This window comes from Syngnathus floridae, chromosome 16, assembly GCF_059516105.1.
Source record: "Syngnathus floridae isolate MCC-2025c chromosome 16, RoL_Sflo_1.0, whole genome shotgun sequence".
Taxonomy (NCBI): Eukaryota; Metazoa; Chordata; class Actinopteri; order Syngnathiformes; family Syngnathidae; genus Syngnathus; species Syngnathus floridae.
Window position 1 is genome coordinate 9220150 of NC_142428.1, and position 17192 is coordinate 9237341.

At 45.5% G+C, this 17192-nt stretch overlaps 3 protein-coding genes across 4 annotated transcripts; 1 reads left to right on the forward strand and 2 right to left on the reverse strand.

Moving 5' to 3' along the window:
• Nucleotides 1–67: 67 nt before the first annotated feature.
• On the reverse strand, nucleotides 68–4247 carry ube2d3 (ubiquitin-conjugating enzyme E2D 3). Its single transcript, XM_088399800.1, has 7 exons — nucleotides 3765–4247; nucleotides 2296–2359; nucleotides 2190–2221; nucleotides 1992–2069; nucleotides 1816–1921; nucleotides 1623–1716; nucleotides 68–857 (listed from the first exon to the last, which is right to left on the reverse strand). Exons 1-7 carry the CDS (start codon nucleotides 3786–3788, stop codon nucleotides 812–814), a joined length of 444 nt encoding a protein of 147 aa, XP_088255926.1. The 5' UTR covers nucleotides 3789–4247; the 3' UTR covers nucleotides 68–811.
• Nucleotides 4248–4902: 655 nt separating this feature from the next.
• Nucleotides 4903–9460, reverse strand: LOC148385563 (RING finger protein 145). 2 transcript variants are annotated; one of them, XM_088399792.1, is made up of 11 exons: nucleotides 9249–9460; nucleotides 8777–9082; nucleotides 8456–8564; nucleotides 8241–8332; nucleotides 7894–8120; nucleotides 7597–7787; nucleotides 7141–7284; nucleotides 6896–7078; nucleotides 6532–6679; nucleotides 5980–6336; nucleotides 4903–5897 (listed from the first exon to the last, which is right to left on the reverse strand). In XM_088399792.1, the coding sequence occupies exons 2-11, from the start codon at nucleotides 8943–8945 to the stop codon at nucleotides 5634–5636; spliced, it is 1884 nt and encodes a 627-aa protein (XP_088255918.1). In that variant the 5' UTR covers nucleotides 8946–9082; nucleotides 9249–9460; the 3' UTR covers nucleotides 4903–5633. The 2 variants fall into 2 exon arrangements, with proteins under 2 accessions (XP_088255918.1, XP_088255919.1); XM_088399793.1 differs by having other exon boundaries at nucleotides 7597–7775; nucleotides 9249–9459.
• Nucleotides 9461–10605: 1145 nt separating this feature from the next.
• On the forward strand, nucleotides 10606–17161 carry LOC148385564 (putative carboxypeptidase X1). The gene is made up of 13 exons (XM_088400630.1): nucleotides 10606–11030; nucleotides 12610–12719; nucleotides 13835–13974; nucleotides 14059–14143; nucleotides 14268–14418; nucleotides 14510–14592; nucleotides 14662–14785; nucleotides 14905–15101; nucleotides 15167–15346; nucleotides 15566–15860; nucleotides 16005–16144; nucleotides 16241–16343; nucleotides 16424–17161. The coding sequence occupies exons 1-13, from the start codon at nucleotides 10634–10636 to the stop codon at nucleotides 16759–16761; spliced, it is 2343 nt and encodes a 780-aa protein (XP_088256756.1). The 5' UTR covers nucleotides 10606–10633; the 3' UTR covers nucleotides 16762–17161.
• The last annotated feature ends 31 nt before the right edge of the window (nucleotides 17162–17192 follow it).

Genomic DNA, 17192 nt, shown 5'->3' on the forward strand with positions numbered 1-17192 from the left:
GCCTGTATCTGGTCCTTGACTTTAACATATACGATTATAACAAACAAACGAGACCATCATTCACATATTTAAGGTTGAAGTAACTTTATTGAAGGGGAAACTAAAAACAGCCGTGAGTTGTTCAACCGCCAGCTTCGCATTATACATACTTGTGTGGGTTGGGGAGGGAGGGGGCGTACATGAAGACAGTTCGTGTGGGGCATAAGCCAAAAATTCATCTAGTGGCTTCTAGAGCTCGGAGGAGAGAAAAATAAAATAAAAAAAGCCTCAAGAGGGGGAACCAAATTCATGTGTTGTATATAGTAGCCTACGGTTTATTTATTTTTTTATAATTAACATGCATAAAATACAACATACTTAACATTTTGTCTCTGGACTGCAGTGCTTTTCTTTCTGTACACGCTTGTTGCCTCGGCTCACCGCTTGCTTCCTATGCTAACAGGACCACGCGGTCATCTGCTCACAGGAAGTCACTTTCTCCCTGTCTTTTGCCAAATCGATGGAGTTAACTAATTCGATTTTGTGTGTGCGCGCATGTGTGTGTTGGCTAATCATGCATGGCCAAACAGGGTGTGTGTTTGAAACCGGAGAGAAAATAAAAATCCAGGAAAATTTGTCGTCACGCATCCTGAGAGAAAAACACGACCTTCTTATTAGCGCACAGATGAGAAAACCAAAGAGGGGGGTGTAAAATGCTCTGGATTAAACAAAAAAATATATATAAGTGGAAAAAAGACCAACTTTTTTTTTTTCAGTCTGACCCAAAGAAATGCGCCCCCCCCCTCCTGCCACCAGACCATTTTTTCCTCCATCACATTGCATATTTTTGTGTCCATTCTTTCGCCATTTTGGTGTACCTGCAAGGAGAAGATGTTCATGAGCAACATTAGCATGTAGTCTGCAGATATGCAAGCACATGACCACACTTTGATTTTAAAAAAAGCCAGTCGGAGAAGGCAATGACTACACATTTACATGCGCAACCTGAAAACTTTTTTTCAAATTGAATTGAGATTCACTTTATTTGTAATCTTTATTATTTTTGTCTGATTGGGCATAGAACCCAGTCCCAATGCCTCACTGGCTTGGGAGCGCAGATTGCTAATCGCTGAGTTAAAGGTCCAGAGAACTCCTCCGTCTTGAGTCAGCATGTACACGTCCAGCGTTTATCCAAGTGAGCAGCAGTGTACGAATTGTGGCCTACAGCAGTAACGTAATAAAAGGATAAAATAGGAGAAACTTCCGTTCCAATTTGACGAATTTTCTTTTCACAAATCTCTCTTTTTAAAATTCAACAGCAAATTGGTGCCAGTTTGCAGAAAGCGAAAGCAAAATCATTTTCTAGGGTGAAGAATTTTGGCTGCTTTGTCTTAACATCTTCCTACTGTGCGCGTCATTCCAATTGTCTTTCGAGCAGGATACAAATCTGGTTTGTTCTTTAAGGCAACCGCGCCAACCGGCTCAGCAAGCTCGGGAAGGTCGGCGAGCGGGCACGTCAAAAACCACAGTGATGATGCCGGACAATTTTGGGGCTGAAAACCCCGCAGGTTCGAGAGCCCAAAATTCACTTTTATTTTTTTGGGCTTTGTTTTTATGTTGTTGTTGTTGTTCCAGTTCCTTACTTGTTATTATCTGTTTTGTAGATTCGTGCAATCTCTGGCACTAGCGGGTCGTCGGGGTTGGGGTCGCATAGCAGCGAGCAAATGGAGAGAAGAACTGCGCCGACAAAAGTAAACAAAAAGAAACACAAACAGGTGTGACATTCCGGAAGTATCTCAACGCCGAGGAAGCCAAAACGGCGAACGAGCAAGTCACCTTTTGAAATGGTAAGTGCTGGAGACCACTGTGATCTGAGAATGTCCAGACAGATACTGCCATTACTGTTAATATTTGGGTGGTAGATTCTTGTCGTGAACGCGACCTGGAAGACAAACAAGATATGAGGCACAACGTTGGACCATCTTATGCGACTTTTGAGGGTGCTCGCTTGCCTTGGGTGGTTTGAAGGGATAGTCTGTTGGAAAATGAATGGTCAAGAAGAAGACGCCTCCCTGATATGGACTGTCACTCTGAATGGACAAAAGAGTAAAAAAATACATTTTAACAATTCTGCCCTTACAAATAGAATAAATAAATAAAATTCATTTTAAACAAGGGGGGAAAATGATAAAAATGGAATTTGCACTTACAGGGCCCATGATTGTGGCTTGCCAGTGAAACACTGCAGACAGGACAAATAAAACGATTAGACCTGAAAAGGCGCTTGGAAGTGTCGATTGTTTGATAATGACTTACTGTCGTCGCCCACTGGGCCGGCCGAGCACTGCGCTGGTGGGTCGCGAGCCAGGTCGTGAAGCTCCTGAAATGGGGAGAAATTATTTGATACCACGACAGTAGCTTGAAATTTGATGTTTTTCTTTGCTTTGGTTCACGAGGGACCGAAGTGATTTTTCCATTACTGCGCAAAAAACTTTCCTAAACGATTGGCAATAGATTGGTACATTTTGGCCTTTTTGTGATTAAGCAACTTTGACATTTAGGAAGAGCAATACGACACTTTGCTGATTCAAATTGGCATTGTAAAATAAATTAGGATTCAGTCACTGATTTAGTTCATAACTTGTGCAAAAGCCATCTGTTTCCAAATAAAAAGCAGAAATTTGCAAATCTCCAATTTTGATTCAACATGGTTTGTGTTCAAGTTTGAACAAGATTTACTATTGAAGCTGAAATTCTGAGAACTGACGGGGCAGGACTCAAAACTGGTAACCAACAATCAAAATAGTTGTCAATTTGCTAATCCATTAATTCCAGATCAATTATTTATTGCTTTTTCCCAATGCCTGACATGTATCCAACAAGGAAAGGTATGTCAGCCTGGCGATGTTGTCACGGTGAATAGTATCTACGCATTTTTATGGACGTAGAGTAAGGATTGAATATTTAGCTCAGGAAAGAGAGTAATGTTTTTTTTTTTTTTTTACACACATGCTGAGCATTATTTCTACTTTTTAATTAACCATACTTTTAACCAAGTAGTGAGAGGAATTTTGGCCCTCCGATTGTGCAAACCAGTTTAAAGCAGGACGAGACTGAAGCATCAAACATTTTATTTTTAGGCCTGCTGCGATTTCAAAGTGAGGAGGGTTGTGGGGGCGCACTGCCCCCCCCCCCCAAACTGCCCCACCCGGCCTCCACGGGTAAATACGTATTTAATAAACGCCTGTCATTGTCTGTTATTCGAATTAATAATGGCATTTTAGAAGCCGGCCGGCTGAGCAGCATGTGAACGCGTGACCGACGGGATTGAGTACATTCATCGACGCATAGCACAGACATGTTTCACTCCCGACGCTTTTGACGTAAAATATGACTCATGGTTTCTGGTTAAACGCCGCCTGTGGATGAGTACAAGATATGTGTTGCAAAACGAGCTGAATCACACTTCAGAGAGCACAAACACGACGCTAATACTTGCCATGATTGCAATCTTAGCGCGGACATGTGTGTTTATATAAGCCGTGAGCGGTCTCGGGGCCCTCCGGAGTCAGCTAGGCTGCTAACACCAGCTAGCGTAAAGCACCAATTTCAACTTACAAACCGGGGTGTTGACCAAGTCGCAGTCACTGTGGTGGTTAATTATTTTTTTCTTTTGAGTAGGAAAAACAACGACAATGTTTGACGACGTAATCACGATAACAGGAGAACCGGGGGGCTGCCACTAGCCCGGGCTAACAGGCGAGGAGTCGGGGTGTCAATGATACCTTGTTAATCCTTTTCAAAGCCATCCTTGTGTTGGGCTGCTGCTGCGGCGGCTGCTCCGGCTGCTGGTTGTCGATCCGGGCGATGAAGGCCGGCCGTGATATGCCAGGATGCTGGGGCCTCGCTCCGTGAGAACCGACGACGCAAGTGTCGCACGCACACAACACGACGCCCGGGGCCTTGTCGTTACGAGCTAGCACACAGTTAGCCGACGAAGCTAAAAAGGAATTACGTATGCGCCGACGAACAAATTAAAAAAAGAAGCTAGTGGGTAGAAGCGAAGCCGGGCCGATTCTCAATCAGCTTATTTTCTTCTTAGCCACCGAAATGTCTCTGTAGTTGTCCCCTTAAATTCCGTATCGTCGTCGGGGTAGGGGTGGTAGGTAAGGGGGGAGGGCGGAGAGAAAGCTGGACCACGAAGCTTCCCGTGTCGATTTGATGCCGTTAGCCAGCTAGCGACCGTCTGCATGCGAGTGAGCCTTTATGATGACACCCCGGAGGAGGCGGGGCGAGTGGGCGACGTCAAAACAACTGTGGCCCGGATGCAGGCTCTGCGTGCACGCGTACGAACACGCGTGCACGCACACGCTCATAGGTGTTGAACAATTAATCAAATTTCACGTTGATTAAAATTAAATGACACGAAATGAAATGACACTGAAGACACAAATCATATTTGCTGCAATAAACATTCACCTTAATTTTGATCTATTTCAGCAGACTTTTTAATTTTATTTATATTTATTTAATTTTAACATTTATTTATACAGCGTCTCATAGGTTATACATATTTTGTATATTTATCTAAATTTGCTATTAAAATATTATTCCAATAAAATATTCAAATGTTGTATTTGTATTATCTATAGAGGATTTTAAACAAATTATAAATTAAGACATTTAATAAAAATGTATACAAACTGTATGAGTACAGTTCTATTTGAATAATTCTTTTTGCCATAATTATGCAGTTGTGTGTTATTTTGGTTTCTCTGTATTTTTGAAACGTAGCAACAAGGAAATGCCTTGTTCTCACCACACCTTGAGGACGTCATCAAAACAATTCACATTTAAATTTGGAAAAAAAAGGCGGAGAAGCCACATTGTGTCGTCCAACCAGATTCCAAATTAAATCCAGAGTTGAATTCAACAAATGTATTTATGGACTGAAAGTGAGGTTTCATTCTCATTAAAGTTTGATTAAAAAAGCCGCACCTTAATGACATCATAGAAAGTGACCACAGTAAAAAGTATCCTATTGTACAAAATAGTTATTTTGTCCTTCCTACCCTAACCTACCTTCAACCCAGGTTAGACATTGAAATTAAATTCAATATTCATTTTTGATTGAAAGCCATTTAGGATTAATTCATAGAGTATACTTTTTTGATTTTATAAACTTCATTTCAAAGGATCAAGATTATATCCAGATATTTAATGATTGTGAAACACACCACAGTTGCGAAGCACTCACTATCTTGATTCTATTTTTGGTTTGGCATGTTAGCTTCTAAAATAAACCCAACAACTAAGAGTTCCTTCTTAAGCTTTCAAATAGTTGTTGAATCCACTCCATGGTGTCTTGTGGTTTTAACAAATATCAACAGTCACATTTGGTTAGAAAAAAAAAAAAATCTTCATCCCTTAAATTCTCTTTCCACCGATCAACAAAGTCTGTTTGCATGTAGACCGAAGGCCAAAATAAAGGATTAGAAAAATCTACAATGAGGCCACCCAGGACTCTTTGAGAAAAGAAAAAAAAACAGAGCACCTTATCCCGTTTGTCCATTCATATGTTAGCATGAAACTGATTTAATGTGACCGGACTGTACCGTTTGTGAAGACAAAAAATAAAGACAAAAAAAAAAACATCAAAGAAAATCATCCTCGTCCGAACCATCCTCCGCCGAGTCGAAATCGTCTTCCTCTACAGAGTCGACGTCTTCCTCCAAAAGGGCCCCGGCGTCGGGCTCCAGCGGTGTCGAAGTATCGGGTTCCCTGGCACGGTAGGTCGGCGGGTGGGCCGGGACCGTCTGGTGGCACATGGGGCACGTCCCCTGCACGTGGAGCCACTTGCTCAAGCAGCTGGCATGGAACAAGTGATCGCACGACGTGACCACGGCCGAAGTCATCTCCTGTGAACGCACGTGCACAAGTCAACTTCATAGATCAACGTGGATGATTAATAGATAAGGAGGCAAATGGGCAGGTGTCGACCATGAAGCAGATGGCGCAGACGTCGTCGTGCCGCCCGAGCTGCTCCGGCGTGGCCCGGGGTAGCGAGTTGATCTTCTTGACGGCCTCCAAGCGAAGCACAAAGCTGCGCCAGCCCGAGCGCGCCCGCAGCCACACGTTGCAGTAGGAGTGGACGACGATTACCGAGGCGCCCGTCCAGCTCCACTCGCCCACCAGCGACTCCCAGACGGCGTACGCCACCACGCACAGCGCCACAGCGAACTCCAGCGAGCGGCTCACCGCGTTCACCCAGTAGATGACCTCGTCCAGGTTGTCCACAGGCTCGCTGCGGAACAGCTCCGCCATGAAGAGGGAGTAGATGAACAGCGTGCCTGTTGTCTGTGCCGACGAGAGCGTACAAAATAAGCGCATCGGCGAGCAAAACTGGCCAGAGCAAAAACTGTCATGTGCACCTCAAAAGTCAAGAAATGCCCGAGCAATGGGTGGGAGGAGTCTAAAATGGTCACTTCAAACAGAGACATTTTTTGATGAACCAAAAATGATCTTAGAAGAGCTGAAATGTTCTGAGCCTACCTGAAGGGAGGTGAGCATGCACCCTGCCACCAAAATGAGGAGCCAGAAGTCCATATGGAAGAATTGCAAAATTTCATATGCCATGAAAACTGGGAAGACCAGCAGAAGAAGACACACGCTGAGGCCACGCAAGTGCTTCCACACACTCCTACAAGGAAATGAAATAAATAAATGAATAAATAAATAAATAAATAAACAAACAAACAAACAAACAAATAAACAAATAAATAAATGATAAATTGAGAAGTTTTCTTTAGATAAAAGTTGTGCTTTGCCACCATCTCGCGGCATCTCGCTCTCGAGCAACTATGTCACAGTGAGTTTCGCTCGGACAAAAGTAGTGTGGGCGAGTCAAGGCAAGTACCTGTTTTGCGAGGCGGCCAGAGCGAGGACGAGCGGGTGCGCGATTTCGAGCATGGCCTGCATTGTAGACGTGAGTACGATGAAGAAGATGATGCTGAGCAGGAAGGTCCGCTGCAGCGTGGCCGTTGCCAGCAGGCCTGTCTGCAGGGCCAGCAGCAGCAGCGTCACGCCCTCCGTCACCCCCCTGACAGACAGCAATGCAACTTAGGCTGTCTCCAATAGTCGAGTTTGAAAGCGTGCGCTCACCTGTGCATGACGTTGTGGTTGTTCAGGGCATCATCGTGGCTCCCCAGGAACCACTTGCAGAAGGTGAGCAGACCCAGAGCCAAGTAAGACACCACGAAAGTCAGACCCAACAGGGAGTACGGCGTGGCGCAGCATTCGGAAACACTGCGTACGCGCACACACAAAATGACTTTTACTATTTGACTATTTTTTTGCAGGACCACCACATTTTTTATTACCTAAACTAAAGTTTGCCTAGCTCTGTACTTTTGTTTTAATTCTTACTGAAACATTAGCGTTCAATCAGCACTTCTACTTTTATCAAATCAGTTGAGGAGTTTCATTCAGACCATAATGTTGAAGTGTGTAGAGGAACAAAAATAGAGCTTTGTCTTATGTCATCTACACATAGGTACGGTGAACATTTTAAGGGCTAGGCATCAATTACTGGTGACTTTTCAGTCTTGGCTTGCTCACCTGGTGAGCAGGAAGAAGAGGAGGCTCTGATGGGCGGCAAACGAGGTGGCAGAAGACATGATGCTGGAGCACAAGTGGACCACAAAGAGGACCACCCAGAAGACGCTAAACAGAAGCGGCACGGCAAACTCAGTCCACAAGGAAATAGCCGCCGCCGGCAGGCGAGACAACGCCAACACCTGCGCGGGATTCTAATATCAGGTCAGCTGAAAACTGTTTAAAAAAATAAAAGAACCAAAGAAAAGGTACGAAGATGTGTTTCTCAAGATATGACACCAGAAGGATGAATGAAAGCACCTCCATCTTGAGTGACAAGGCCTTCTTGGTGAGGCGGTAGAGTAACAAGAGTAGGAAGAGTTCGCAGGCGACCTCGCTGAGCGTGGTGGCAAAGACGTGGATGGCAGGGAGCAGGTTTGCAGGGGCGCCGCCCAGGCGGGCCAGCAGGGGGAGAGTGGGGGTCCAGAAGAGCCACACCTTGCGCGTTTTCATCAGGAAAGCACACAGTACGCTCACGAGGAGCTGACCTAAACACAAACACACGTCGCTCACTAGATAGCGCTGTCCTACAAGGGAACGTCCATTCAGTGTCACATTATGACTTATTTGAAAGCCTATAACCTTATCTTGGAGGCAATAATACTTACTTGTCAATGACCGAATGAATCTGTTGAAGGCTTCAGCGTAGAGGTAGGACGCCCCCTGGTGGTCTGACCGTATCTCATCCAGAATGAATTCCCTGGAAACAACAAATGGAAATGACAACACAAAGGGGCGTGGCCGGCTCATGGCAACAACAATACAATTCAGTACACACCTAACCCTAATTTGGAAATGACTGATTTGAAGCTTGGGTACTAACTTTGCAATTTGGTGTCCCACAAAGAGCAGCATGGCAGCCAGTACGTGCAGGTAGACACTTACTATATGTCTCAGTGGGAGCAGCAGCAAAACCAGCATCAGCAAGTGACCTACGCACGTGCACGCACACAAAATATCAGAAAATTATCAATATTTGAAAAAGAAAAATTTACAGGAACAGCAACTTTGCAACAAATATATGGCTAGATAATACAAAAACACAAAAAATGATGAAAAACAAAAACAGGAGAAGACTACATCAATGTTAGAAAACTAATATTAGTTAATACAGAATATATTGGTGGTAGTTGGAAGAACTCACCAAGGTAGAACGTGTCACAAACGAGCCATCGGTACTTGCTGAACACATGTTCATTTTTTACTCGGAGTTGCTCCATTAGAGCCACAATGTCATACTTATAAAACAGGTCCAGCACCAGGATGCTGGGCACCCTCAGGGCCACATTGGCAAACACTTCCAGTCGAGGCATGCTCACAAAATATATAAATAATCAAATAAAAAAATATTATAAGACGATTATTTTAGTGCGTGTGTTTGTGTTTGTGAGTGGAGGGGGGGGGGGGGGTAAAGGTCACATGACCACCATTTCGTTCATCCTGCGATCATCTGAAACAAAAACAAAAACTTGCAATTGATGTATCCTCAAAATAACACCAATACTAAATAAATGCAATACTATATTACAACGCTGCATATATTTGAGTAATAAAGAACACTACAACGGTGTCAATTTTAAGTTAGGAATGGCCAGTAGGCATGAAATAGAACTTACGTTGCAGAGGAGCCATCCTGCTCGTTTCTAAGCAAACAACAAACCATTTTACATTCGTACAGTCAATCAAACGCAAAATTATAACGACACTCGAAGTCGAAGAACTGATCAAATTAAAAGACGATACAGGTGTAAGGACGAGGAAAATGACTTCCAATGTTATGATTCTAGTAATTTGCGTGACCACTTCCTGTAAACGTCACAACAGAACAAGCCAATCCCATCGACGGAAATTTGGAATTGAGGGCGATCGGTGGCACAACGGAATGATCCAATCAGATTGAGGGATACTTGGAATTTTAAAGAAACAGTACGGATGTAATTATAACATTTCAAACGTGAAAGAACAACTACGGTATAAATGTATACAATAATAAACATTAAAAAACAAATATGGAATGATATGAATGTGGGAAAACAAATGGTTTTTGTTTTTTTATACATGAAGCAATGTTATGTTTTTCTTTGTTTTGTGAAACAAATTCTTGTGTACACCGGGGACACTTGTAGACACAAATATTTTTTTTTGTCAAACACACATTAACACCGTCATATGCGGAAATCGAACTCACGGTGTCGGCACACAGGACAGGCAAGTGTCCATCATCGGTGACTCCCTAGAACGCATATTAACCCCCTCTACTTTGACTCGGTGTCAATAAGGATTTTGGAAGGAAAATACTCAAATACTGAAAACAAGCATTGCTCCATAGAGTGCTGTACGTGGCGTAAAATCAGACGACAAAAACAAACAATTCAATAAAACAGCAAATAAAAGTGTGTTTCATGCTGAGTCAAGGGAGTACCTCGTCACCCCCACTTTGCACAACAGACTTGAAAATTAGATGAAAATAGACAAACAGAGGAAATTGTTAAACACTGTGGAGAGTGAGTAAGAATGAATAATTTCCTGTGCTGATTTAGCTCTGGACCTTTTGGATAGTCAGCGTTTGGGAATATGAAACATGTTTTTGTGCAGACTTCTTGCATCAGAGTTATCCAAGTGGTGGATGGGTGGGATTGTTTTTAGCAGGAAGTGGGCTGAATTTCGCAGAAGTGATCTCCTCATAACACTGAAAAGAAGAGTAATCTCTTCTGAGTGTATGCCAAGTATGATGCATCCCATCCTCCAGATATTTATCAGGCACAAACAAGTGCCTTGGGGTCACTCGGAGAACATCTGATTTGAAGCCCTTAAACTAGTTTGAAACTCTACTTTGATGCCTTAACCTTTTCTTGACCCCCCCCCCCCCCCCCCCCCCACACACACACACACACACACATTCGAAAGTGCGATGCATTTATTTGAAACCTGCACCATTTGAAAGTGCACCACAATGATTTTTCTACTTCGAGGACTTGAGACTTTTAGGTTATGAGGTTTAATGCCCCTACCTCTCCTTCTCTTCCTCCTCCCTCTCCCTTTTGGTCCTCCCCCCTCGTCTCCCCTCATAAGTAATGTTCCTGCGCATTCTCTGCACATGCAGCACACAAAGAGAAGGATGGAAAAGTCAGCCTTGATCTTCATCATCCTCCTGGCGGGAACGTTTTGGGCGAGCGCAGACTTCGACAACACGACCGAGACTGCTGCCTCCGAGACCAACACCACCAACACCTTCAAGACCTCCGCCACCGCGGCCACCACAAATGGGGGCATTGCCGGGAGCAGCCCGACGGCAACCCCAGAGTTGAAGTCAACGGCTAGCTGGGCACCAACGCCGTCGCGTCCCAGCAGAATTCCAAAGAAGGAAGAAGATAATCACAAGGACAAACTTGAAATGGGTATGACCAATCACACATCATCAGTCCAATTCTCAATACCTGAATTTGAAATCTCATTTGATACGTTAAACCTGGCTAGGAATTCTAATTTTAACACCATAACCTGTTTGAAACGTCAACCCTGTCTTGAAACCCTAATTTGAAATCCAAGCCTTAGTTTCAAACCCTAACCTTGGATTGAGACCTTAACATGACTCAAACCCTCAATCTGAAACCTTAACCCTTGTTTGAAACCCTTACCTTGGGTGGAACACTAATCCTTGTTTGACACCATAAAACCATCTTAAAACCCAAACCGTAAACTCCAACCTCACCTTGAAACACTAGTTTGAAAGCCTAACCTTCATCCAAAACATTATTGATTTTGAATCCTAAATTATAATAATTTGAAACCCAGTCCAGACCTGTAATTTGAACGACTGCCGTGAAATGGAGGTCAATTGGTCATGTTTTGAATGGCGCTGTTTTGTCTGTCGGCTTTGTTGCCAGATGTGCTGCGAATCCCCCGAGACAAGTTTGTCGTGACTCGTCTCCATGCGTGAGAACACGGGGAACTTTCTTGAGCCCAAAACACTTAAATCTCCAAAGCAGACACACTGTCAGCGATTCTGGTAGACGCTCATGTTATTGCCTCGCAATTCCCAGCGGCTAGAACATTCAATTTTACACACGACCCTGTTGGCTCCGGTTGTGCACAAAAATGCCTTATCTGGGCGTCTTCATCCTCCTCCTCCTCGAGGAGCATGAGTGGGAAAATGGGAATGGGGCCCTCTCCGCAACCCGCATAGCCGAGCTGCTCCGATTACATCGCACTCACGCCGGAACACTTTTAACCCCTCCACGCACGGCCGAACCAACATACAGTAACAGTAACAGGAGTCAATCATCATGTAACACACAGTAACAGTAACATGCGTTGTTGGAGTGACAGTATTGGCGCTATCTGGCATGTTGGCTTACAGTAACAGTAACCCACAATAACACATCAGCAGTATCATCTCAGGTCACTTGCTTTCCAATTCAAAGTCGACCGTTTTCCCAAATTGCAAGGCAGCGCGCCACACCAAAGTTTGTACGCAGAACGCGCATCCGGAAACTATTTGCACTGCTTCATTTTTTCCACAAGTTATTATGTCACAGCCTAATTCCTAAATGGAATACAGTACATTCATTTTTTTTCCCTTCGAAATTATAAAAGTCACACAAAGTGAAGCCCGGTGAATATTTTCCGGATGGACTTAGTGCAGTGTTGTCCAAACCTTTTCTTCCATGCAAACAGAAAAATGGAAGGACTTGTAAAATCTTTGATTGTCATGCTAAAGACAATCCACCAAGCAATTTACCGACTTTAAAAACGGCTACGGCACAGCTTTCCAAAATATTGCACGTGAATTGGCAAATCTAAGACTTTTTAGGATTTGTGGGCTGCCTGCCACCCTGCCGCATACTGAACTAGACGCGCCCCTGCACGGCACCGCATCTTCAACTCCATATTCAGAAGCAAAACAAAAACATTTTTCAACATGGCCATTTGTTACACCTCAAACACTGAGAGCCTAATTTCAAACTTCCATTTCAGGCTGTCCTCCCCTGGGTCTGGAGTCCCTCAGGGTGGACGACACCCAAATCCAGGCGTCCTCCTTCCAGAGATTTGGTCTTGGTCCTCACAGGGGGAGGCTAAACATCCAGGTTCCATCTCTTTTTCATTTCCCATTCTTCTTCCTAGTTTTTTTTTTAATCTGTGTTGTTCAGATGTTTGGTCTCGACGCAGAAGGGTGGCCATGTCAACGTTTTAATGCCGGAACCACTTTTCAAAAGTGACAGTTGGGCAGATCTTGAAAAAAAGAGGCTTTAAGTGCTTTATTGCCACTTCCAATTCCAGTCTATTGTCAAACTAATTACACCCACCACACACACACACACACACACACACACACACACACACACACACACACACACACACACACACACACACACACGCGCGCACACACACACCACCCACACGCACACCACACGCCCAACAGACCCACCACACACACACACACACACGCGCACGCACACACACACACACACGCACACACACACACACATACACTGTATAGCAAACAGACATATAGTAATTGAGTCTATAAATCTGCAAGTTCAATGCCAATGCTAACACAGAATGAGAAACACCATAGACAGGCTAACAAATGTGGCAAAAGGTTGCGTAACACTTGTAGACATGCAATATAACAAACATTGAGTTTGTACTTTTTTTTCCATGCCCACTACATTGCCAAATTAAAAGCTTGAAACTGCTTGAGATTTTTATCAAAACTTTAAATTTTGCCAAACTTACCATGTTGGTGCTTGGTGGGAGGATGATGGCGTGCATCTGATCGCATTATTTTTTTTTTTACCTCCATTACAATCAGATGCCATAGATTAGTGCACCAAAAATACGTTCTGAAGAAGTGTAGAGAACCTGCTCCCGAAAATCATGAGCCACAGATTTGAGAAGCCACTGAAACGGACTATTTGAATTTCCATTCATTTTAACGGGGAAAGAGGATTTGAGAGTTCTCACTGTCTTTGTGTTGACTGGATATTAATCAGAAACACAGTGGGGCATAGCGAGGGGCCATCAGAGGAAAAAAAACTGCAAAAATAATGCGGTTTGGATGAATAACAGTATGAAAGGCTCTTATGAAATGGCCCTGGGAGTCTGAAAGCAATTAAGTGTCACTCTCAAGAGCCAACTAGTTTGTGGTTCGCCCCAATGCTGACCAAGCATTCCCGCGCACACGCTCTAATATTTCCAGTCGGGCATTGAGGACGGTGACCTGTACGACGGCGCTTGGTGTGCTGACTACCGGGATCAGCACCAGTGGCTGGAGGTGGACGCCCTGCACCTAACCCGCTTTACCGGAGTCATCCTGCAGGGACGCAACTCTATCTGGAGGTCAGGTAGTGTCAAAAGTTTCCGCAATTACCCCGATTGGGAAATCTGAGCAAACTTTTTGTGTGTGCGTGCCTACGCGTGCAGAGAAGATTGGGTCACGAGCTACAAAGTGCAGCTGAGCAACGACTCCATCACCTGGAAAAGTAGCATGAACGCAACGCAAGAAGCGGTAAGTCAGGCTTCCAACGCCAATCCAACCCAGGCTTGAAACCTTGAATCAATCAATTTCAATGCCATTATCAGTGACAAAAGTTTTTTCCCCCTATACTCAAACTCCTACCTCGATGCTGCAGGTTTTTGAAGGCAACATGGACGCCGAAACTCCGGTGCTGGCCTTGTTCCCCGTCCCGATGGTTGCGCGGTACATCCGCATCAACCCGCAGAGTTGGTACCCCGACGGAGACGTCTGCCTTCGAGCTGAGATACTTGGGTGTCGGGTTCACGGTACACATGCGCAACCCATCCTGCGAGGGTTATATGCCCCGGCCTTGTAATGGACTGTTCGAATTAACTGATGTGATGTTCAACCTTCCAGAGCCGCAGGATGACTTTTCCCAAGAGGGCGGAACAAAGGACAATCTAGATTTCCGCCACCACAACTACCAGGAGATGAGAAAGGTTCACAAGCAGTTCCTTGTCTTTTGTACGTTGAAAACTTTTAAAGTTTGCTATCTCCTTCTCTGAAAGCTGATGAAGTCGGTGGCGGAAGAGTGTCCCGACATCACGCGGATCTACACCATTGGGAAAAGCTACATGGGCCTCAAGCTCTATGTCATGGAGATCACGGATAACCCCGGGAAGCACGAACTCGGTGAGAAACCTTAACTCATTCACTACTAATGACGGCTAATGACGTCAAAGATCCATTTCAACATTCAGTGAATGAATGAGACATTTGGTACCCAGACACAATGACTCATTTTTGATCAGGCGAGCCGGAGTTCCGCTACGTGGCCAACATGCACGGAAACGAAGTCCTGGGTCGTGAGTTGGTCCTCAACCTGATGCAGTATCTGTGCCGCGAGTACAAGCGAGGCAACCAGCGCGTGGTCCGGCTCGTTACCAACACCCGCATTCACCTCTTTCCCTCCATGAATCCGGACGGCTACGAAATGGCTTACAAGAAGGTACTTCATCCTTACTGGTTGTGGCCGGAAAGGTCTGGTGGATTTAAACTCCCGACGTTCCTCAGGGCTCCGAGCTGGCCGGCTGGGGCGAGGGACGCTACACCTACGAATGGATCGACCTGAATCACAACTTTCCGGATCTGAACACCATCCTGTGGGATGCTCAGCATATGGCCAGGGACCCGTCCAAAGTGCCCAACCACTACATTCCCATTCCGGAATACTACACTAAAGAAGATGCCTTGGTGAGAACACCAGAAACGCAACCGTTATTGTGAGGGAGGGGTGGGGGGGCAAAGGTCTGGTAGCACCTCACATTACTCAGGAAAATACCGCCTACTCTAGACGGGAGACCGAAAGAACGTAAAAAAGATCTCAGTGAGGGACCAGAACATCAGTTTGTCCTAAAACAAAAGACCTAAAATTTCAGCAAGCTGATTGTGATTGGGTCCTGGGTTGGTCAGGTCGCCCCGGAAACCCGCGCCGTGATCAGCTGGATGCAGGACATCCCATTTGTGCTGGGCGCCAACCTGCACGGGGGCGAGCTGGTGGTGACGTACCCGTACGACGGCACCGAGAACTGGGCCCCGCAGGCACACACGCCCACCCCGGACAACTCCTTCTTCCGCTGGCTTGCCACCGTCTACGCCTCCACCAACCGAGTCATGGCCAACCCAGAGCGCCGCCTGTGCCACAGCGAGGACTTCCAGGGCTACAACAACATCATCAACGGCGGAGCCTGGCATCACGTGGCCGGAAGTGAGTCAGTTTTGTGAAATTTGGTAGGCGGGTCTATCTTGAGCTTACCTCCACGCCTGAAAAGATAGCCATTTCTAGACATTTTGTTGCAGATTTTTTTTTTGCCGGTGTCTCACCACTGACACTAGTAATTGTCCTTCTCAGGCATGAATGATTTCAGCTACTTGCACACGAATTGCTTTGAGGTGACGGTGGAGCTTTCCTGTGACAAGTTTCCTCACGCCAGCGAGCTTCCCGTCGAGTGGGAGAACAACAAGGAGTCGCTCCTCCTCTTCATGGAGCAGGTTGCTAATCTTCCATTCCTTAATAATGAATGAATCGAAATGTTGCCTTGAGTCATGAGTCAACTTACCCCCGCCCCAAAAAAAACATCTCGTCAGGTTCATCGTGGCCTGAAAGGTGTGGTGCGGGACAAGGAGAGCAAAAAAGGAATCGAGGACGCCATGATCAGGGTGGAGGACCACGGACACGACATCCGAACAGGTAAGGCGGACAAAGGAATGAGGGCTATTGGCAGTCATCTCACAGCCACCTTGGCATGCCCCCCCTCCTCCCTCGTGCAGCCGCCGACGGAGACTACTGGCGCCTGCTGAACCCGGGCGACTACAAGGTGGTGGCGTGGGCCGAGGGCTACTTCCCGGCCGTGCGGCACTGCCATGTAGGCATGGAGCCCCGTGCCACCATCTGCGACTTCACCCTGACGCAGATGCCGGTACAGCGCCTCAAAGAGATCCGAGCCAAGGGCGGCAAGATCCCGCAGGACTTGCAGCTGCGCCTGCGGGCCCTGCGCCTGCGCAAGCTGCGCGCGAGCACCAAGGCCATCAACCAACGGCGGGAAGGTGAAAGGATGCAGCGAGAGCAGGCCGCCCGCAAGGCGCGATCCTCCTCCTTGACTTTATGAAGACGAGGGATTGACACGCACAGTCGCTTCGCCTCACTGTCGGACACAACATTAGGTACATCTGCCACTGCCACTCCAAGAGAAGGTTGTAGAGGTTCTCACTTGATTGTGCTGTCCAAAAGTAAAATAATTTGGGGGAATAAGGAGTGTTAGGGCCACATTAGTGGGACTGTATTTTCTATACTGTGATTTAAAGTGGAGTGAAGCAAATGATTTTTTTTTGCAAGATTGTGTGTGGCCCTAAATGTCCTTTTGAACTGTGACAAAAGTTGTTTAAACAAAAAAAAAAACCCTCTCAGCAATTGTCAGCTGGTCTGATGTAGAACGACTTAACTTTGACTCAAGTCCAACAAGACTACACTGTCTCAAAAAATAATTTTAATAAAAATTCCTTCTACTGCGTTTGTTTGGACTGAATTGATTATGATGCT

Excerpts from the sequence above, each read along its gene's own strand:
- ube2d3 (XM_088399800.1), bottom strand. The coding sequence starts at position 3,788 with ATGGCTTTGAAAAGGATTAACAAG. Across the intron at positions 2,360-3,764 it reads CTTTGAAAAGGATTAACAAG|GAGCTTCACGACCTGGCTCG; the intron begins GTATCATTGACA and ends TCCCCATTTCAG. Across the intron at positions 2,070-2,189 it reads AAGCCACAATCATGGGCCCT|AGTGACAGTCCATATCAGGG; the intron begins GTAAGTGCAAAT and ends TTGTCCATTCAG.
- LOC148385563 (XM_088399792.1), bottom strand. The coding sequence starts at position 8,945 with ATGCCTCGACTGGAAGTGTTTGCCAATGTGGCCCTGAGGGTGCCCAGC. Across the intron at positions 8,333-8,455 it reads GTGGGACACCAAATTGCAAA|GGAATTCATTCTGGATGAGA; the intron begins GTTAGTACCCAA and ends TGTTGTTTCCAG. Across the intron at positions 7,788-7,893 it reads CCTTGTCACTCAAGATGGAG|AATCCCGCGCAGGTGTTGGC; the intron begins GTGCTTTCATTC and ends ACCTGATATTAG.
- LOC148385564 (XM_088400630.1), top strand. The coding sequence starts at position 10,634 with ATGCCCCTACCTCTCCTTCTCTTCCTCCTCCCTCTCCCTTTTGGTCCT. Across the intron at positions 13,975-14,058 it reads GGACGCAACTCTATCTGGAG|AGAAGATTGGGTCACGAGCT; the intron begins GTCAGGTAGTGT and ends CTACGCGTGCAG. Across the intron at positions 16,344-16,423 it reads CGGACACGACATCCGAACAG|CCGCCGACGGAGACTACTGG; the intron begins GTAAGGCGGACA and ends TCCCTCGTGCAG.